Source organism: Manis javanica, chromosome 3 (genome assembly GCF_040802235.1).
Source record: "Manis javanica isolate MJ-LG chromosome 3, MJ_LKY, whole genome shotgun sequence".
NCBI classification, from domain to species: Eukaryota; Metazoa; Chordata; class Mammalia; order Pholidota; family Manidae; genus Manis; species Manis javanica.
This window is the reverse complement of record NC_133158.1, coordinates 194,307,140-194,330,265: the sequence shown is the minus strand read 5'-3', so window position 1 is coordinate 194,330,265 and position 23,126 is coordinate 194,307,140. Positions and strand designations below refer to the sequence as shown.

General features: G+C 40.0%; 1 protein-coding gene across 11 annotated transcripts in view; it reads left to right on the top strand.

The window, feature by feature from the left end:
• TRIM2 (tripartite motif containing 2) overlaps nucleotides 1–23,126 on the top strand; it is a 191,314-nt gene that overhangs the window by 120,445 nt on the left and 47,743 nt on the right. For 6 of the 11 annotated variants that reach the window (XM_036998842.2, XM_017654529.3, XM_073232567.1 and 3 more), the window contains 2 exons: nucleotides 6,606–6,790; nucleotides 10,756–10,993. In XM_036998842.2, coding sequence (XP_036854737.2) covers nucleotides 6,657–6,790; nucleotides 10,756–10,993 — 372 coding nt within the window. In that variant the 5' untranslated portion in view covers nucleotides 6,606–6,656. Of the gene's footprint in view, nucleotides 1–6,605; nucleotides 6,791–10,755; nucleotides 10,994–23,126 lie in introns of those variants that run through there. The other 5 variants (XM_036998836.2, XM_017654530.3, XM_073232566.1 and 2 more) reach the window with 2 other exon arrangements.

Sequence of the window (23,126 nt, the reverse complement as noted above, 5' to 3'; positions counted from 1 at the left end):
CAGATAGGTATAAAGGGATTTGCTATTCCTTAGGCCTGTACCTTTTGCAGTTCTGATGTAGAATAAATGTCTCTTCCCCTTTCTGGCTAGCCTTGTCCTGCCCCCAGGGCTTGGGGCCTTGGCTGCACTCTGCCTTTTGTGGTCCCAGAGTGCTCAGCCTCTTTGTGTAGACCCCAAGGAAAGCAAGGGACCCAGCAAGGTGATGCTGTGGGGAGGGAAGTTCCCACTCACCTGGACTGTCCCAGGGTACTGTGAATGAGAGGCAGTGCGCCTGGGCACTTAACACTTTATCACACAGCCTTCTGGAATTCAGCAAACTCGAAGCCATTCTGATGGCCTGACAGCAAACAGTGGGGACTTTTATGAGGAAGGCAATGGTAAGCAGTTATCAATTCTAAGGAGAGAGGTAGGGGAAATAGGCATAAGTATCATAAAGACAAGGTAAGGGCTTGACCTGTGCATCAACTTCTGGATGGTAAAAAAATAGTCTAGGAAACCTGTCACACATCTGGCTCTGGGAATAAGGAGAACCCTTGGAACGCTCAGGCACATCATTGCCTGGAGACTGCAGTTAAAAGTGGATGGCCCCCTCAGCACCCCCCAACACACACACACACACACACACACACACACACACACACACATGCACGCACACACTCTTCGCTCGCTCACATACATACTGTCAGGGAAGATATTGCTTCCCGCCTTCTAATTAGAAAATGGCCCATTTGGGATAGAGGCTTGATTTAACTGGAAATAGGTCATCCTGTTTCAATTTCCCTGAAGATTGTCCTCTTTCTTCTAGCTGAATCCTAGTAACAGTGCAAATGCAATTGTTGCTGAATGGTAATATGCCCATAGATTTTAAAAACTAAAAATGCCTTGTTTCTTTAATCATGTAGTAGTAACCTGTGCCTTGAGCTCTAGGTACCACCTGTCCTTGCAGGTAAAAGGTAGCATATTGCGAGTTACAGAAAATCCTAATGGTTCAAGATTTTCTTCCTATTAATGTACTGGAAGATTTTTAACTTCTTCAAAGGCTGATTTTAGCATGTCTATACCACTGTCACTGGCCTAAGAACAATAAAAAAATGTAAGTATATTAATAAATAAATTCAGCTAAGTGGCAACAGAAAGAAGCTTTTTTATTTCACCCAGGAATGCCATAAAGTTAAACAATAGGAACTGAATCTAGTGCCTTTAGAATGATGGATAATCAAATATGCTGCCTCAGAGTCACAAATCACATGTTAAAATTTTATTTTCCAAAGGGATTTGACCTGTTTCCCAGCCTTGTTTCCTAGCCCGGCCAGACAAGTTTTTACCAACTCTCCCTTTCTCAAGAGATGCTTCCAGTTTGTCTTCCCTCTTCCACCCTCCCTTCTGCTCTTCCTCACACTGGTGTCAGCAATAAAGACTTTTGATAGCTTTCGGATCCAACTGGTGTAATTTGGGGTGGGAAATACGGTCTCAACCTTAGAATTGTGAATGCAGGCATTTTTCTTTCATCTCATCTCCTCCTATCAAGTTCTTCTTTTCCATTTGGTTGTAACTTCCACCAAGTGGTACAGATTGGAGACAATGAGCTAGGAAAAATACCAGAGATGACGTGAGGAAAGAAATGTTGGGACAGGATTTTTCTGTGCTCAAGATTTTGTCATGTGATGGCTGCATTGTTTCTACCCACAACAAGCTGTGGTTAGTTGGCAAGCCCCTCCTAAGAAGGCATCTTTGTGTCAACCTTCTTAGACTTGTTTTCATGTCTATGTGTCCTCAGTAGTTCTCAAGTTCTTTTCCTGCATTTGTGAGTGTGTGAAAATAATTTACCGTCTGGGGATGACGGTGTATGTTACTACGCATAAGACTGTCACATGGGGAAGGCAGGTAATGTCTGATGTCAAGTGAAAGCATTCACATGACTGGTAAAGACCATCTTCTTTATCACATAATTCAGCAAGTGCTGCTCTTTTCTCCTGCTGAGTCCATTCCCTTGTTATACTTCATTCTTTCAATTCAAAAAGTGAATGAGTATCTACTATATACCAGTTGCAGTTCTAGGTGCTGGGACAATTGCAATGGACTATAGGACATCAGTCCTTGTCCTCGTGAACCTTACATCCTCATGAGGTGGGGAAGGAGACAATATGCTAAATAAATGCATTACATACCATACTGGAAAGTGACTGGTGCTATGGGAAAAAATAAAGCAAAGACTGTGTGGGGTGGGGGTAGCAAATGCCAGGGGACTGGGGGCATGTTTCAGTTTTAAGCAGAATGGTCAGACTGAGAAGTGCTGAGAGCTGGAGAGGGGGAGTGGACCCCTCTGTAAGTGGGGTTGCTATTGCCTTTCCATCCACAAGGAACCCTGCAGTCTCCCCACATAGAAGAGCTCTCACAGCTGTTTCATGTCAACATCATGCTAATGCTGGATGTTCATCTAGTTTTTCAAAATGGTTCTTCCTGTCTGCTCTTCTCTATTAGTTTCTTCCTCTTGGGCTTTTGTCCATGTGTCTGGTGCTAGTTCCTGTATCCAAAAGCATCTTTGGGGTTCCCTCAGAGGCAAAGTCCACCCCAGATGTGTTTTCACATGGATCTCTTCAGAAATTAGTTTTGCAGATCTCCAGCTGAAGGGTAATTCTATATGCTCATATCTTTTGTTATCATGCACTTATTTCTGCCATCTATGGGAGTAAGAAGGGTCTTTCTGATACTTAAGAAACCAAGATGGGGAAAGGAGAACACCCCAGAATCTAGATAAGTATTTATTGCTTCTCTAATCAAGGAGACCAGAAACCACAGTAGGGCCCACACACTTTGATTAAAGCCTGTTTTGTATTTTGTATATATTCCTTGCAGCATAGCACACCGATGGAAGGCTTCCCACAGTGCTTATGAGCACATTCTGTGCCTCCATTTTTCTAAGCACATTATCCCTTTAGGAGTAGTCAAATTGTCTTTCTGTTGTGGGTATCCAGTTATATTGGGGGAATGATCGTTTTCCTGGCAAAGTCTGGGTTTGGTGATCTCTGGGGGTTGGAAATCTTTTGTGTTGATTCTGGGAGTCTTGAAAATCCAGATGTCTGCAACTTGTCACTTGTGACAGATTTGTAATATTGTCATGATTTTAAATTAGTGTTAATGAGTAAACTTAATTTACCATATAAATTACCAAACTAACAAAGGCTTACTATCACCCACTATGATAATTATCATAAAATTAGAATGAAAATTAGAATGAAACATTTTTATTTCAGCCTTGGAGAATAGAAATGTTGGCTCAGGAAATTTCATTTACTCAGCATATATCATTTGATTAAAAAAAAGTTTTTTCCTTGCCAAAAATCCAAAATTCTAAGGTTAAAAAAAAGTAAAATTCTATATGATGTTCCTCTCTGCTTTTTTCAATACTCAGCATGACTGATTATTTCAAAGGATAATATGAAAAATTTCAGGAGTTATTCAAAATAAAATTATTTTTAACTGATTTTCACTGAAAAGTTCAATGTAATTTTTTTAAAAATATGGAATGCTTCACAAATTTGTATGTTCTTTAATGAATTTAATGTTGTATGTGCTCAAAGGCCAAGCCAATCTTCTGTATCATTCCAACATTAGTGCTGCTGAAGTGAGTATTCTGATTTTTATAAGTCACACACACACACACACACACACACACACACACACACACACACACACACACACACACACACACACACACACACACACACACACACACACACACACACACACACACACCAGGAAAGTGTTAAACTTGTTTAAGCTTAGGTTTCATGGGCTTATCAGATAAGGCAGAAACTTTGAAATCTGAGCTTTCTGATTTCACTGATTTTACTGGATGACCTTGGGCAAGTTATTTAAAACCTCAGCTTTGGTTTCCCTGTCTTAAAGACAGACAAATCCATTCCTTCTCTATTCTGATGTCATAGGGGTGTGGTTAAAGAAAAGCAGGTGATATGCCAACATTTTGAGCTCCTGAGAGAAGAACTACATTTAATCCAATCATGAATATCATTCTCTACTCTAGTTCTTTAGGGAGACATCCTATGAAAGTCTAGCAGATAATGCTGGCTAATTAGATCCGTCCCACCTATACCATTAAAGGTTGTGTTTGCACGTGACACTTTTGCAGAGCGGGTACTTTCATAGGTTCTGTCTGTTTATGAATCATGTTCTTTAATGAATTTGTATAGAAGGTATAGAGTCGGAAAGTGGGTGCGTTATATATGTAACTATACTCACATATGTTTAAATAGAATTTTCTTAACAAATGTGGACATTCTTTTTAAAAATTCAGTGATTTGGTGGGGAGAAAGAAGCATTGTCATTGATATTTGGAAAAGAGTATTTATTTTAGAAAATAAATTTGTTTATCCCATAAATACAGTGTATTTTCAACTTCAAACATAGGGCCAAGTTAAAATATGTAGTATATAAGCCAAGCTTCCATTGTATAGCCTTCTGTCTTGCCAGTGGGTTGCCTTGGATTTTCAGTGTGACCAAAGAAATGACAATAGAATGTTCTTGGGGTGAAAGGGTTATACCCAACTTTATTTCCATGGTGGCAGGTCAATCACTAAAATCCCGTTCACTCAGAGCCAGTCTGCATGCAGCAAGCCCGTGTCTGCCTCTGGGCCACTCCGCCCCGACAGCCATCCTTTGGCTCTGTCCTAGGCACTGCCACCACTCCAGCCTCTGCTCTGCTCTCCTGAAGCCTTACAGCCATGCCACCGTGTCGCCCAGAGCCCTGGGCAGGGCTCTCTATATGGAGTCAGTAACGACCATTGCCCACACATGGGTGGAGTGAGCTAGCCCACCAGGGCCAGGTGAGAATCCTGGCCACAGGAATCTTCATTTTATTCACACCTTTAAAACACAAGGTCAAGGAAGGTGTGGTAGTTTAAAGAGGGAAAAGGACATGGGTTTTTGCATTCTGGCAAACTTCTTAACTAAGCCTGGTTTTAAAAAAATCTATCCAGTGAGGCTATTACCTTCTCCCTAGAGTCATATTGAATATTGATTATTTATTTTTTTTGCAAAGAATATTTCTCCTGGGGATTGGAGGGTGATAGGCACCTAATGAGATATTTAGAAAATCAGGAAATGACTTAACTTAGCTCGGCCTTGGTTTACTCCTTTGGGACAGAAGTCAGAAATTCTTTAAGATGATAAATGGAGCTGGGTTTTATTGTAACTTTTCCCTTCCTAATCTCTCATAGGCCCTCTGCTTTGTTCTCTGTTACCCTTTTCTAATTCTCATTTTCTGGCACAATCCCTCACATTTTGAACCTCCTATGCATTAATTCACTTCACCAGCTCACATGCTCACACATGAATACTAACAGACATTTCTTGAAAATAGGGACTACCTGGAGCCTTTATCCCTGCTCCATGGAAAGTATAGTTTAGTATAAAATCTACAAACCTTTAGTCTGAAGAAAACACTCTGAACCGCATACTGAGTTTTTCCTTACAAACTCAATATCATTCCATTCCTGCATATTAACAGTATGTAGGGAAGGAAACCCTTTTTCTCTACACACTTAAGTTCTGTACCTGAAGGCTGTGAATTAAACTGACAAAAGGTAGATTATCAGGTGAAAAACATGTAAAAAAGTTATTGATATTTTCTTTTCCAAATTAAAATATATACTGCATTTTATTGAACTTTATGTATTTATTTATTACTTTAAATTTTACATGCATGGAAGCTTTATAGAAAAGAAGTGAAAATCCAAAAAGGCAGTTAGACCAGGGTAAACATATATATATATTTATATACTTTATTATATACTTATATTCTATTTTAACAAAGGACCACGAATTGTGGAGAAGTGACTAGACAAAGGAAAAGGGACTTTGGACTCCTAGGGACAGGAAATTGCGTGGGAGAAGTGACCAGGAAGTGTATGATCCATGGGGTTGGACTGTACAGTTTGTTAAGTGTGCTCCTCTCAGTGCCATTTCCAGTAAGTCTTCTCCTTTCCCTGGCATGTGAGAGTGGGGCCCCTTTGCAAATGGAAAATTTATGCCTTGGTTGAAGGCAGATGGGAGAGAGCAAAGAGCTCCTTCCTTGTCTGTTGTATTTCAGTTGCCTTCAGCTCAAATTAATCCGTATGTCAAAGTGGCATATTTTGGGGTGGTATATTTTGATCTCCTTTAAGTACGATAGCTGAGAAAGTATATTCTATTTTAATAAGACTATTCTATTTAATACAGACCATAATAAGACTATATGTGAAAAAGACTGCAAATATATACTCAAAAAGAGTCATGGCTCAAAGTGTGAACAGGCACAGCCCAAGTAACCCCTCCACTGCCACTGCTTTGAAACCCTTCGTACAGCACACCTTCTTCTAATTCGTTTTGTGTGCATGGTAAACATGGGATTGTTTTTCATTTTACAAAACAAACAGGCAGCTCACTGTACTCCCTCTGTTGCAATGAAGGTTGGTTATGGCTATTTTGAGGTCACTGACATAGAATTCTACCTATATTTATACCACACTGCCAAGTGAATAAGCCAGTAATTGAATTGCACTTATACATTATGATTATTTTCCCATTTTGACTTTTCTCTCTGACAGCAGCAACGTGCAGGGTCAAAGACAGCCGGCCCCCCATGTCAGTGGTCTAGGATGGCCAGTGACGCCACCAACATCCCAAGCCCTGTGGTGCGCCAGATTGACAAGCAATTTCTGATTTGTAGTATATGCCTGGAACGGTACAAGAATCCCAAGGTTCTCCCCTGTCTGCACACTTTCTGCGAAAGGTAAGCCCCGTCAGTGCTCGGAGGAGTTTCATGGACTGATCACACAAAGCCTGCCAAAGTATTCTTTCCAGAATTCTGCAGTTATCTGTGGGAGATGGTAAATCTTTTGTGCTTCTGACTGACATCTAGAAACATAGTCATGAGTTGCCAATGATTTACTTTTGTTTCAAACAATCACAAGTGGGAAAAGTAATCAGTAGCTACAAATTCCATTTCTGCAGGAAACAGAGGATTAAATATTTAAAATTTTTTTTAATTAAAAAATTTTCCCTTTGTTTTTCATGAAACAGTTTTGCCAACCACACAGTTCCTTACAGAGGGTCTTTGGTGAGGACCTGTTAAAAATCTATCATTTCCTCCCATATAACAAATCAGGTAAATACTTGCATATATGAGGAATTAGTTAAACGGAGAGAGCTTCCTTCCAAAGATACTTTAGAAGACACATACTAATGGCATTGTGAGGTTTCGGATGAAGAAAAAAATTATATATATGAAATAATTATAAAGTACTTGAATATGCAATATGCTATATATGAAAACACACTTCTGTATTTATCCTTCATGAAAAGCTTTTTCCATTGAGTTAGTTCTCCAAATACACCTTGACCCTCTTGTTTAACTTAGCACATAAGCAATCAAACATAAAAAGTTTGTTAGTAAGTAGTTTATCTGTGGCCTCATTTAAATATTTCCCTAGTATTTTTCTTAGAAACAAATATGATAATAATGATCTATAGTATTTTCTTAAAGGTATTTTATGTTATTATTTAATACACATAATTAAAATGCTCTACTTCCTGTTATGGAACAGGAAATTAGTATTTCCAATGGCTTCAAGTCAATGCCAGTTACATTTATCATCCAATTTAATACATATTTGTTAACTGATTGAATGTGCTTTGAGTTGATTTACTTGAGAGGTTCTCAGTTGCAAAAAAATAACCACATCCTTGGCAGGTGATTGATGGAGAGAGAAGGTAGATTTGTTCTTGGTGTTTTGTTTGCTTTTTGAGGTGTTACGAGGTTTTGTGTGTGTGTGTGTGAATATAGTTTTTGTTTGTTATAGTGGTGGCATATAGGACACCAATACATTTTACCGTATTCATTTTACACTTTGGTTTAAGCACTTTGTAATTCATATTCCAAATGACTGAATAGAGAATGATTATTTTCCCCCTCACGCAGGAATACCAGGTAATTGCCCGTGCCTCCTCAGGCTCATGTGGTAAGATTGTTTGCTTTGCAGCAGTTGACATAGCCGGGCCCTCTTCATATCCAGTGCTGGGAGCCCTCAGCGTGGCAGAGCTGCCCCATCCCTGTGTTCAGCACCCACTCAGGCTCCTGTTTGGCCTCCACTCCCTTGCTCTGCTGGGTGAGAGGCAGCACTATGGTCTCCTTTGCCCAGGTGGCTCTAGCCTGACCCATAGCCCTTCCTCCATCCAATAGCTGGTGACAGAGATTTTCAAGATCCTATCCCAACAAATCTCTGTGGAGTGCAGGGTGCTAAAATTGTTTTAGCATCATGTGCATTGAATTACTTCCTCTTTAAGGTGCTGGTGACTTTCCTTAAAATGGGAATATTTTGTTCATGTGTAGACAAAACTTCACAGCTTATCTTACTGTCAGGAGAGTGCGTCCTGGGACCCCTTAACTTCCAGCCCCTGCTGGGCATGCACAATAGCTACTCAGTGAGCGTCTTGACAATCGCTGTCATACTCACATTTTCCAAAATGCCATCAGTGGGCCTTGGAAGGAGAACAGAACCGGAGTCCTGGGCTGGTGCAGAGTATGGCCTAGTGGACTAACCACCTAATCCCTCAGATTAATATGAAATTGAAACAATGACAAGTGCTACACACCGTAAGTGCAGGGGCAACCACACATAGGGGAACTTGCTCTAATCAAGGAAGGCTTCCCTGCAGAAGTAATAATTAAACAGAAATCCAAAAAGATGAGTAAAACTTAATTTAGCAAAGGGCAGTACATGGGAGGGAAGAATTACAGGTATGTATATTCAGCTGCTGTAGTGAGAGGGACCAGGACACTTTGGAAAAACTTACATAAGCCCAGCATGGCTAATGTACAGCAAATAAGGGAAAAGACAGAAAATATGCAGGTGCACATATATGCACATAATCCATTTTACCCTGTATGGATTCTTGTTGAAGTTGCAAGAGCAGTGGAAGCCATGGAGAATCTTCATCTTAGAGATGAGGGGGAGGAGATTTAAATGGTTAGTTTTGAGGAGGTCACTGTGGTTGCAATATGGAGAAGGGTTAAAGTGGCCCCGGGTGGGTGACAGTATACCAGGTACAGAGTTACTGCAGAAACCTAAGAAAGGGTGGCCTTATGCAGGTGAAGAGAACTGGAGAGGTTGGGAAGATATTTGGAAGATATTTCCAAGCTTTGGATGTGGAAAATGGAGGACAGTATGGGAATTACTGTTTTAAGAATGTCTTCCAGTTTCTGGTTTGCTTAGATGAATGGATGGGGCTGCCGTTCCTGGAGGACACTGTTTGGGGGAAGATCATAGGTTTGATTTTGGGCATGCTGAATATAGGACCTCTGAGGCACCTAAGAGGAGATGTTGTGAAAGCCGTTGGTGTAGATACGGGGCTCAGAGGAGACCCCTGTGGGAAGGTATGTAAATAGGAGTATTAGGCTTACAGCCCTGGACATGGATATAATATTCCAAGGAGAGAAGGGTGCTGACGATGGAGACTTGATTAACTCCAAACTGTATTGATTCAGTAGAAAAGATAGAGCAGGTAGAAGGGGAACCAGGTGGATGTGGTGTCATAAGCCAAGGGACGACAAAGTTTCAAAAATGGGGAAGCAGTGGTCAAGTTTAATGAATACTGGGAAGTCTAGTAAGATGGGACTGAAAAATATCTTTTGGATGTCGATGTCATTAGTGACCTTAGTAAAAGAAGCTGTTTCATTCCTGGTATTGATTCAGCACTAGTTTCCTTCTGTGACATAGGGAAGGTTGATTGACTCGCTTGATGTCAGTTTCCTCATCTATAAAATAAGGGGAATGGGGCGAAATCAGAGGTTTTCAAATTCTGTTTGGCCAGGCCATGAGAAAATATTGTATAGCGTAGTTGTGTAGAGCTTAGATTCTGTGGCCAAATTGCCTGGGTTTTAACTCCTGGTCTGCCTCGAGCACCTAAGAACCAAGTAACTTAGCCTCCCTCTGCCTGTGTTTCCTCATGTGTCTAAAGTACCATCTTTATGGGTTATTGGAAGTACTATGAATTTAGTGAGCAGTGTATGTATTAGTCATTATTAGCAATACATTTTGTTAGTTAAATGAATTAAGTGGATGCCTGTGGAGAGGCAAGCAGAGATCCTGTCAGTGTCCTGGGTGTCCCATCCCTGCTGCAAGGAAAACATTTCCACTTTGATGTGTTTCCACACCTGAGACCTGCTTAGGATTTTGTATGTAAAAAGCATTTCCACTCTAACAAAAGAATTTCACATGTTTCTCACAATAGTAAAAGTTCTCAAACTCCTGAACATGATACCAGATAGTCTAGACCAATGCTTCTCAGCTTTTAATGTACATACAAACCACCTGGGGATCTGATTCACTGGGCCTGGAGTGGGACGTAGGATCCTGCATTTCGTCCTGGCTCCCAGGTGAGGCTGGCACTGCTCATCCAGGGACCATACTCTCTCATGTGTGACACAGCACCAGACACCACCCCCAAGTCAATGGCATCATTCTTTTCTTTCAGCATAATCATAATCATTTGCTTGATCAGTGGACAGAGCCAATGTGAGTGCGGATTACCTCTTGGTTTCTGAAATAATACTTTCCTAGTAAAGAAAACTACAAAGGGACTTTGGGCATAGCAGCCCCTAGAGCGCTAAGACCTGTTCAGTACCTCTGAGAAGTGGTGGTTCTGCTCTGTGAGCCCCTTTGTGCTGACAGTCTTCCTGCTTTGCTTCTGCGGCAGGTGCCTGCAGAACTACATTCCTGCCCACAGTTTAACCCTCTCCTGCCCAGTGTGTCGCCAGACCTCCATCCTGCCCGAGAAGGGGGTGGCCGCGCTCCAGAACAACTTCTTCATCACCAACCTGATGGACGTGCTGCAGCGAACTCCAGGCAGTAACGCCGAGGAGTCCTCCATCCTGGAGACAGTCACCGCCGTGGCTGCAGGAAAGCCCCTCTCTTGCCCCAACCACGATGGGAATGTAAGTGAGTGGACTGCAGACACTGACTGGCAGCATGACTGTCTGGTCCAGGCGGCTTTGGGTGGTCAAAGTTTATACATTAAAACAGAACTACACATGGAAAATGAGTCATTAAAAAAGATTTTTACCAGCCCTCACACTATTTTGCCTGCTTTCTCTGACCCAATTTATTTAAGTAAGAAAATCAATCTTCACTGTGTCTACTTAGCACATATCGTTGGTTTTTCCAGAGAGCAAATCCATAACTAGTTGCAAAGTGGACATACTGTGACCCACACAGACATCTGTGCAATAAATTACCGGTAAAGATTTAACAGTAGACAAGTTTTGCAAATTGAGAATGATTATTAAGATGTTAATTCATTACAATTCTTCGCTTTTTTTGCGTGGGAAATTTTTCTCATGTTCCATCAGGTCCTGTTCCTTAATAATAAATAGAATTTGAAGATATTCGAATCCTTGGTAATAGATTATAGATTATGAATTCCAAACGTATTTCCTGCTACTAACAAGTACAATAACTGTTGTGAACTCAGGAGGACTTGCGTGCACCATCATGTAACACTAGCTGCATAACCGGAAGAGGCAACAGTATATAGTAACTAAGAGCCATGGCTTTGCAGTCACACTGCCTGGTTCAAAGCATGAATCATTCTCTTCAGCTTATTCTCCATGTCAGCTTGGAGAGTTTATTGAACTCTCTGTGTCTTACTTTCTCAACTGTAAAAAGGAAGTAATGATAGTACTTGCCATATAGGATTAATGTAAGAATTAAATGTGTAAGCCATAAAAAACATCAGAATAAACTCTCAATAATGTTAGCAATTAGAATTATTTCTAATTGATGACTTAATTCACTCTTTTCTTTATATAATGGCCACTTCAAAAGTATTAGAAACTGCTTGTAACTCCCAGGGATAATAAAAGCACTAAGTCAAGCAAGTGACTGTTGGAGCAAAGCAATAATGATTAGCCATGCTGTGTATTTACCTCATTTCATATACTTTCTCTGTCCACTGCATCACGGCCTCACTGGCCTAGAACTTGCCAAGTGGTTCCCCATCTCCAGGGCTGCTCTTCTCTGTTCCTTCTGCCTGGAAAGATCTTTGCTCCCTCTTTATGTCACTCATCCTCATCCTTCATGCCTCAGCTCAAATTTCTCCTACATGGAGTGGTCTTCTCTAACTGTGTAAAGCAGACCACCTTTGGCATCTGCTATCACGTCGCTCTCTTGATTACCTTCCTGGCATTCACCACACTCTGCCTGCCTTCATCTGTGAATTTGTTGACTAACTGATCTTCTGGCATTACTTTTAGAAAGTGAACTCCAGGAGTGCAGGGACCGTGCTCACCATTCTATTCCTAGCACTAAGCACAGTACCTTATTCATGGAAGTGTGGAAATGAACAGCCCAGCCAGATGAGAGCAAGCAAAGGCTATTTACTCAGAGCTTGCTATCCACAAGGAGTCACCACCATCACTTGTGTTTTGGCAGAGACTGAAAAGCAGGCAGAGGACTGGGAAAGTTCTACAGGGAAGAAAAGGGAAGGCTTCAGGTGCACTGTGAGAGGAGGCTGGTGGCGTTGGGAAGCTCGAAGCAGGCTAACTAGGAGTGGGGAGTGTGATCGCTTAGGCGTGTGTATTTGGCTTTCTCTGATTGGTCCGAAGCAGAGTCAAAAATTAGGGAAGCTATCAGTCATCAAGTCTCAGCCACTTGGGGCCAGTTGTTACAGAAGTTATTGTTTAGTTTTTCAGATTGTTGCCAGAGCTAACAGTCTGACTTCCACAAGTCTGACTTAGAACAGGCTGACTTCTTGGGGTGTTTATTGTAGGAAAGGGTTGGTTTCCTGGGCAGCTTGTGAGTCAGAGTTCTTTTCTGAAGTGGTCTGGCCATTGCCCATTGGCACATTCAGTCCCTCAGAAGTCAGTCAAGTACGTACGTATTTGTTGAACGAATGTGCCCAACGCCATGCTTGATTTGTTGGACAGCACTCGGCAGAGTAGGTACCAGTTACCTCCATTTGATAGAAGACGCTGAGACTTGGAAGTTTATCACAATGCCAGTTGACTCATCATAAAAGCTAAGCCAGGAGGAAATGCATCCTGAGCTTTTTGGTAGCCAAAACAAGAGGGACAGGAAAACACACCAAGCTATTGATAACTACAGGTTTTCCATGCACTTGACTCCAAGGGAGAGTTAACCATGTAAATTTTGTGAAAAGAACTTTAAATGGTACCTTCAATTAATTTGAGATTCCTCTTATGACCATTCCTCACACTGACTCTTTGTGAAGGCCGAGGCTGTCTCCTCATGGAGTTCACATTTTCATACTAGTCTGGGAAGGCACTTCTATCAGGTACAAAGTTCCCTCAAAGGGCAGTCCAGGCGTGGAGCTTTCTAGAGATACTTCAGAGGGGAGTAAAGTTTTAGAAACAGTAGTAAGTCTACTATAGATGCTGGTCTAAGTTTGGAGTGTAAAGGGCAGTCATGTAGAATGAGAAGCAATAGCAACTGAAAAGATTTCATCAGTAACTAAAGGTGAAAGTGTTGTGGAATTCAGGAAACAGCTTGTAGCTCAGTGCAGCTGGAGAACAGAGATGGGCGGTAGGGCTGGCACACAGGTGAGCTGAAGAATACAGGGCTGAGCCTGGAAAGATAAACAGGGAGAGACTGTGGAGAGCTATGAATTTCACTGAGAAAATGTTTGACCTAAATTCTGTAAGCAATGGGGAAGCATTCAAACCTTTCAAATAGGAGATGGGTATTTTAGTGGCCGTATGGAGGAATGAAATAGCAGAGACTGAAGGAAGGCTTTGACACCAGTTCTGAGTTTACTGAATTCTCCAAATGAGAGGATATAATGGGTGGAGAATGGCATCGATGGATCTGTAAAAGAGAGGATAAATTTCAGAGAAAAGAGGAGATGCTCTTCACTCTTTCACTTGAGAATATGCCTCCCACAAATAAAAAGGCATATGCTAAAATCTGTTCAACTAATCTCTTAAGACTGTGAGAATTTGAGCAATTAAAATTGGTCATATACTAGTCACAAGAAACTATCACTATATTTTCCGTTTGTGTAGAACAAGTTCCTATACCACAGTGCACTAAAATTAGATTAGTAAATATGATACAGGAAAAAAAACAAGTCTTTTTTAAGAGCTAATAATAATTTAATTGAAAAATATAGTAAACTTAGACTTTTTACAAAATACTGAAAGGGAAACCTTATTTATTAAATGTGTAGGGTAAAGCCAAGTTTGTACTCAGGAAATGTTATATCATTAAGTGTTTTCCTTTATTTAAAAAGGGTTCAATTCAAAAAGCTGGGAAAAACAACAAAATGAATATATGAAATACAAAAGAAAGAAAATAATAAAGATAAACTTAGTTTGAAAGTAATAAAACAATTGAGTTGATGAATGAATCTAAAAGCTGAGTATTTTTAAAAAATTAATGAAATCTGATGTCTGATAAAGCAACAAAGGGAAAACATAAATAAATCTAATAGTACTAATACAGAGATATCAGTGCAGATAAAAAGAATATTTTTTAATGAGTATATCCATGCTTGTACTAAAAGCTAAGTCTGTGCTAAGTCTGTGCTAAAGTCTGAATGAAATGGTTGATTATCTAGGAAATTACAATTGATCAAGGAATCCTGATGACCTTAAAAGAAACAGGTAAAAGTAACTTTAAAACTGAGTTCCTTCAAGTCTGTATAAAGCAAATCTGATTCAAAGTATATATACTTCTGGATCATAAGGAAAGATAGAAAGCTCCCCAATTCACTTAAGATATTCTCATAATCCTGATATGAAAATCTAATGAAGACAGAACAAGAAGAAAACTACCATTGCATTTATGAAAGTAGCTGTAAAATTCTTAATGAAAATGCCTCAGCAAACTCATACTATGTAAGAATTAAGAATTAAGAAAAATGTGAACATCACTAAAGAAAATGTGCAGAGAACAAGGAAAATTCACAGGGGATATATAAATAGCTAGCAGTCATATGAAAAAAATGTTAAGCTTCCCAATCCAATCTCAAATTAGCTACAATTCTGAAAAAAGATAATAACCAGTGCTGATGAGAATCTGTTGAGACATTTCCATGTGCTCTGAGTGGGAGGGTAAATTGCTCTTCAGAAAGTTTGTCACTTTGGCAAAATGTAATGAGTGTTTTACACAATTAATCCTTTAATCCAGTAATTTCTCTAATAGAAATATTTCTAAGGAAATAGCTAGAGATGAGAATGAATATTTGACATAAGAATGCTAATTGAGAAATTTATATTACAGTAAAAATTGGAAGTAATTAAATGTGGAATATTAGAAAAATGGTTAAATCATGCTAAGTCCATACAACTGATTATTAGGTTGCTATTAAAACTAATGTTTAGGTAACAAGTGACATTATGCCAATAAGTGTGTATGCTTGTATATTCATATAGAGTTTGTTTTTTAATTAGTAGGACCACAGTATACAGTATCTGCGATGTAGAAATGAAAAGGGCTTACCGTGCTGCCTAAGGGACAAATAGAAAAGAATTCCAAAAGATGTGTTTCCAGAGCACACCTCAGCAATAGAGACCCTTGGTTGCCCTAGGCTGCTAAGCAGAAACTCACCTAGAGATGTAAATTCCAGTAAAACTAAAGAATCCTTTAGGTCAAAACTTACCTGTGTCTTTCTATGCATCACATCAAACCACATTAAAAGTTAAATCTCTTTAGAGTTTGAACCTCCTAGAGATGAATGAAGCTATTTAAAATATGTTGTGAGTGCCTTCTTCATGCTAGGTCATTATGATTCTTTGGAATCATAAAATTTATAAACCAGCAAGAGTCTGCAAAATTAGCAGCGTGTGTCTGAAATTATTCTATTGTTTCATCATAGATTGTGGGAGTTCAATTGCTGCTGCTTTGAAACAGGGGTCCTCATTGAGTATTCAAGCCAAATGTATGCAATATTACAGATAAATTGTTGCAGTTAATTGCTATGGGTACATCTTTAAAAACAATTCAAGCGTCTGAAGGTTAATAAAATCGGGTAATTAACAATAAAGCAGGATGTTGTCATCATAAACTGCCTGGTGCTGATTAGCACATGTGGATGAAAGCCTGTCACTTACTTTAAGTGCTGTGACACTATCTGTCTTCTAATTAAACTACCATGGCTGAATTGTCCAAATACAAAGAAAAACGGGAATAATGGTCAGTGATTTAAGAGGTTCTTTGCATGTAAAGCACACATTTGAGCTCATGCCTCACAGTCCCAGGAACGCAGATGATCATTAAATCCTGTTATTGCTTGCTGAGGCACCTTACTAATGAGGATGTCAAGAGGTGCAAAGGAGAGGTCCTCATTAAGAATGCCTTGCCACGAAACCTCAGGGTCGTTGCCGGGCTCTGACTATCCTGTTCATGTTAATAATGCATATAGTCTTGCCATCTTTGAAAATGGTGACTACCTGTCAACAACAGTAATCTCATTCTGGTCTCTGGCCCACCTTCCCCTGGGAGCACCAGCATCATCTCACTCAAGATAAGTGAGCTTAGTTGAGATGCACACTTCACACAATTAACTCTGCATGAGTCAAAGCTGTCAGAACTGGAGCACAAGCATTTGTGAATTACTAGTTGTTGACATTTCAAAATGATTTTAGGGCGTTTTCTTCCCAGGAAACACTCAGGCTACTGAAGCAGGGAGTTAACCCAGGTCTGCTACTGCTATCTCTCCAAAGCTGCTTTTTTTTTCGAGGTAAAATTCACATAATATGAAATTCGACATTTTAACCATTTTAATGTATAAAATTCAGGGGTTTTTAGTATATTCAAAAGGTTCTGAAATATCATCACCAATTCTAGAACTTTTGCATCATCCCAAAAAGAAACTCTATACCTATTAAGCAGCCACTCTCCATTTCCCCCTACCAATAACCCCTGGCAACTACCTCTCTACATTCTATCTTTATGGATTTGTCCATTTTGAACATTTGCTATGAATGCAAACAAAATTCTATCACTTAGTGTAACATTTTCAAGGCTTATCCTTACTGTGGCATGTTCAGAACTTCATTCCTTTTTTATTATTTTTAATTTTGGTATCATTAATCTACAACTGCATGAGGAACATTATGTTTACTAGACTCCCCCCATCAGCAGGTCCCCCCACAAACCCCATTACAGTCACTGTCCATCAGCGTAGTAAGATGCAATAGAGTCACTACTTGTCTTCTCTGTGTTGCACAGCCCTCCCCATGTCCTCCCCCATTATACATGCTAATCAGAATGCTCCCTTTCTTTCCCTTCCCCCTTGTCCCTCCCTTCCCACCCATCAACCCCAGACCCCTTTCCCTTTGGTAACCATTAGTCCATTCTTGGGTTCTGTGATTCTTCTGCTGTTTTGTTCCTTCAGTTTTTCTTTGTTCTTATACTCCACAGATGAGTGAAATCATTTGGTACTTGTATTTCTCTGCCTGGCTTATTTCACTGAGCATAATACCCTCTAGCTCCATCCATGTTGTTGCAAATAATAGAATTTCTTTTCTTCTTATGGCTGAATAATATTCCATTGTGTATATATACCACATCTTCTTTATCCATTCATCTACTGATGGACACTTAGGTTGTTTCCATTTCTTGGCTATTGTAAATAGTGCTGCGACAAACATAGGGGTGCATATTGCCTTTTTCAAACTGGGCTGCTGCATTCTTAGGGTAAATTCCTGGAAGTGGAATTCCTGGGTCAAATGGTATGTCTGTTTTGAGCATTTTGAGGAACCTCCATTCTGCTTTCCACAATGGTTGAACTAATTTACATTCCCACCAACAGTGTAGGAGGGTTCCCCTTTCTCCACAACCTGACCAACATTTCTTGTTGTTTGTCTTTTGGAGGGTGGGGATCCTTACTAGTGTGAGGTGATATCTCATTGTGGTTTTAATTTGCATTTCTCTGATGACTAGCGATGTGGAGCATCTTTTCATGTGTCTGTTGGCCATCTGAATTTCTTCTTTGGAGAACTGTCTGTTCAACTCCTCTGCCCATTTTTTAATTGGATTATTTGTTTTTTGTTTGTTGAGGTACATGAGCTCTTTATATATTTTGGATCTGTCATTTATGAATATATTCTCTCATACTGTAGGATGCCTTTTTGTTCTATTGATGGTATCCTTTGCTGTACAAAAGCTTTTCAGCTTGATATAGTCCCACTTGTTCATTTTTGCTTTTGTTTCCCTTGCCCAGGGAGATATGTTCATGAAGAAGTCGCTAATGTTTATGTCCAAGAGATTCATGATTTACATTCAGGTCTTTGATCCATTTCAAATTTACTTTTGTGTATGGGGTTAGACAATGATCCAGTTTCATTCTCTTACATGTAGCTGTCCAGTTTTGCGAACACCAATTATTGAAGAGGCTGTCATTTCCCCATTGTACATCCATGGCTCCTTTATTGTATATTAATTGGCAGTATATGTTTGGGTTTATATCAGGACTCTCTATTCTCTTCTATTTATCTATGGGTCTGTTCTTGTGCCAGTACCAAATTGTCTTGATTACGGTGGCTTTGTAGTAGAGCTTGAAGATGGGAAGTGAGATCTCCCCCAATTTATTTTTCCTTCTCAGGATTGCTTTGGCTATTCAGGGTCTTTGGTGGTTCCATATGAATTTTAGAACTATTTGTTCCAGTTCATTGAAGAATGCTGTTGATATTTTGATAGGGATTGCATTGAATCTGTATATTGCATTAGGCAGGATGGCCATTTTGACAATATTAATTCTTCCTAGCCAAGAGCATGGGATGCGTTTCCATTTGTTAGTGTCCTCTTTAATTTCTCTTAAGAGTGTCTTATAGTTTTCAGGGTATAGGTCTTTCACTTCTTTGGTTAGGTTTATTCCTAGGTATTTTATTCTTTTTTGATGCAATTGTGAATGGAATTGTTTTCCTGATTTCTCTTTCTGCTAGTTCATTGTTAGTATATAGGAAAGCTACAGATTTCTGTGTATTAATTTTGTATCCTGCAACTTTGCTGAATTCCGATATTAGCTCTAGTAGTTTTGGAGTGGAGTCTTTAGGGTTTTTTATGTACAATATCATGTCATCTGCAAATAGTGACAGTTCGACTTCTTCTTTACCAATCTGGATTCCTTGTATTTCTTTGTTTTGTCTGATTGCCGTGGCTAGGACCTCCAGTACTATGTTGAATAACAGTGGGGAGAATGGGCATCCCTGTCTTGTTCCCGATCTTAGAGGAAAAGCTTTCAGCTTCTCGCTGTTCAGTATAATGTTGGCTGTGGGTTTATCATATATGGCCTTTATTTTGTTGAGATACTTGCCCTGCATACCCATTTTGTTGAGAGTTTTTATTGTGAATGGATGTTGAATTCTGTCAAATGCTTTTTCAGCATCTATGGAGATGATCATGTGGATTTGTCCTTCTTTTTGTTTATGTGGTGGATGATGTTGATGGATTTTTGAGTGTTGTACCATCCTTGCATCCCTGGGATGAATCTGACTTGGTAATGGTGTATGATCCTCTTGATGTATTTTTAAATTCGGTTTGCTAATATTTTGTTGAGTGTTTTTGCATCTGTGTTCATCAGGCATATTGGTCTGTAATTTTCTTTTTTGGTGGGGTCTTTGCCTGGTTTTGGTATTAGAGTGATGCTGGCTTCATAGAATGAGTTTTGAAGCATTCCCTCCTCTTCTGTTTTTTGGAAAACTTTAAGGAGACTGGGTATTATGTCTTCTCTGTATGTCTGATAAAATGCCACAGTAAATCCATCTGGCCCAGGGGTTTTGCTCTTGGGTAGTTTTTTGATTACTGATTCAATTTCGTTGCTGGTAATTGGCCTGTTTAGATTTTCTGTTTCTTCCTTGGTCAGTCTTGGAAGGTTGTATTTTTCTAGGAAGTTGTCCATTTCTTCTAGGGTTTTCCAGCTTGTTAGCATATAGATTCTCATAGTATTGTCTAATGATTCTTTGTATTTCTGTGGGGTCCATTGTGATTTTTCCTTTCTCATTTCTGATTCTGTTGATATGTGTTGATTCTCTTTTTCTCTTAATAAGTCTGGCTAGGGGCTTATCTATTTTGTTTATTTTCTCAAAGAACCAGCTCTTGATTTCATTGATTTCTTCTATTTTTTTATTCTTCTCAATTATATTTATTTCTTCTCTGATCTTTATTATGTCCCTTTTTCTGTTGGCTTTGGGCCTCATTTGTTCTTCTTTTTCCAATTTCAATAATTGTGACTTTAGACTGCTCATTTGGGATTGTTCTTCCTTCTTTAAATATGCCTGGATTGCTATATACTTTCCTCTTAGAACTGCCTGTGCTGCATCCCACAGAAGTTGGGGCTTTGAGCTGTTGTTGTCATTTGTCTCCATATATTGCTTGATCTCTATGTTAATTTGGTCACTGATCCATTGATTATTTAGGAGCATGTTGTTAAGCCTCCATGTGTTTGTGAGCCTTTTTGTTTTCTCTGCACAATTTATTTCTAGTTTTATACCTTTGTGATCTGAGAAGTTGTTTGGTAGAATTTCAGTCTTTTTGAATTTACTGAGATTCTTTTTGTGGCCTAGTATGTGGTCTAGTCTGGAAAATGTTCCATGTACACTTGAGAAGAATGTGTATCCTGCTGCTTTTGGGTGTAGAGTTCTGTAGATGTCTATTAGGTCCATCTGTTCTAGTGTTGTTCTGTGCCTCTGTGTCCTTACTTATTTTCTGTCTTGTGGATCTGTCCTTTGGAGTGAGTGGTGTGTTGAAATCTCCTAAAATAAATGCATTGCATTCTATTTCCTCCTTTAATTCTGTTAGTATTTCTTTCCCATATGTCGGTGCTCCTGTATTGGGTGCATATATATTTATAATGGTTATATCCTCTTGTTAGATGGACCCCTTTCTCATTATGTTATGTCCTTCTTTATCTCTTGTTGCTTTCTTTGTTTTGAAGTCTGTTTTGTCTGATATAAGTACTGTAACGCCTGCTTTTATCTCCCTATTGTTTGCATGAAATATCTTTTTTTATCCCTTCATGTTTAGTCTGTGTATGTCTTTGGGTTTGAGGTGAGTCTCTTGTAAGCAGGATATAGATGGGTCTTGCTTTTTTATCCATTCTATTACTCTGTGTCTTTTGATTGGTGCATTTAGTCCATTCACATTTAGGGTGATTATTGAAAGATATGTACTTATTGCCATTGCAGGCTTTAGATTCGTGGTTACCAAAGGTTCAAGGGTAGTTTCTTTACTATCTAACCATCTAACTTAACTCACTTATTAACTATTGTAAACCAGTCTGATGATTCTTTATTTTTCTCCTTTCTTATTACTCCACCTCCTTTCTTTATATGTTAGGTGTTTTATTCTGTACTCTTTTGTGTTTTCTTTGACTGCTTTTGTGAATAGTTGATTTTATTTTTTTGCCTTTAGTTAGTATTTGTTTGGTCTGCTTTCTTTGGTGTGATTTTATTTTCTCTGGTGACATCTATTTAGCTTAGATGGAGTGCTTCCATCTAGAGCAGTCCCTTTAAAATATCCTGTAGAGGTGGTTTGTGGGAGGCAAATTCCCTCAACTTTTGCTTGTCTGGGAATTGTTTAATCCCTCCTTCATATTTATGTGGTAATCATGCTGGATACATTTTTCTTGGTTCAAGGCCCTTCTGTTTCATTGCATTAAATATTTCATGCCATTCTCTTCTGGCCTGTAAGGTTTCTGTTGAGAAGTCTGATGGTAGCCTGATGGGTTTTCATTTGTAGGTGATCTATTTTCTCTCTCTGGCTGCCTTTAATACTCTGTCCTTGTCTTTGATCGTTTCCATTTTAATTGTTATATGTCTTGGTGTTGTCCTCCTTGGGTCCCTTGTGTTGGGAGATCTGTGGGCTTCATAGCCTGAGAGACTATTTCCTCCCCCACTTTGGGAAAGTTTTCAGCAATTATTTCTTCAAAGACATTTTGTATACCTTTTCCTTTCTCTTCTTCTTCTGGTACCCCTATAATGCAAATATTGTTCTGTTTGGATTGGTCACACAGTTCTCTTAATATTGTTTCATTCCTGGAGATCCTTTTATCTCTCTCCCTCAGCTTCTCTGTATTCCTATTCTCTGATTTCTATTCCATTAATGGCCTCTTGCACCTCATCCAGTCTGCTCTTAAGTCCTTCCAGAGATGTTTTATTTCTGTATTCTGCCTCCTAACTTTATCCTTTAGCTCTTGCATATTTCTCTGTGGTCTATCAGCATGGTTATGACCTTTATTTTGAATTCTTTTTCAGGAAGATTGGTTATATCTGTCTCCCCAGGCCCTCCTCTCTTGGGTGTTTGGGTTATTCTGGATTGGACCAAATTCTTCTGCCTTTTAATGGCGATAGAGGTAGTCGTAGGCAGTTGGCACATGTATTAGCTGGGAGAACAATGTCCCTTCCTGCACCTTGCCCTTCTCTGCTGCCTGTGCTGGTTACCCGCACACAAGGAGCAGCTTCCGGTTTTATTTCCTGAGCTGTCGTGGGCATGGTAGCTGTCGGGGCAGCCCAGAGCTCTGTGGGAACTGGCAGGCGCACCTGGTGTGCTCTCCTGTGAGAACGGCGACCTTTCATACCCTGTTCCAGCTTCCTCCGTCTGTGCTGGGCTGCCGCACACCCTTGGGGCCTCTGAGTTTGGCCCAGGTGGCTGCAGAGGAAGCTCTAGGTGGTTGCTGTGGGTGTGGCCACTCCCAAGCCACTCCCCTGCTATGGTGGGGCCGTGCTGGAGGGGGAATGGATGGGTGGTTGTTTATCGCTGTGAGAAGCTTTAGAGCTGCACTGTCACCCAAGGGGTTAGGGCACCTGGCGTTCCCCTGGATTCCCAACTGCTGAGCTGAGTGTGCCGGGACGCTTTCGTCCAGCTGCGAGGCCCTTGTCCCTTTAAGACTTTCAAAAAACACTCGCTTTTCTTTTGTCCCAGGGGTGCCAGCCGTGGGGACCTGCTCACAGATTTTACTGTTTCGTTTCCCTAATATCCAGCACACCACACAATGTGTGTCTGCGCTCCCGGTGTGGATGACTAGGGCTGGGTATTTAGCAGTCCTGGGCTCCTCCTCCCTCCCCATTCCGACTCCTTTCCTCCCACTGGTGGGCTGGGGTGTGGGGTGCG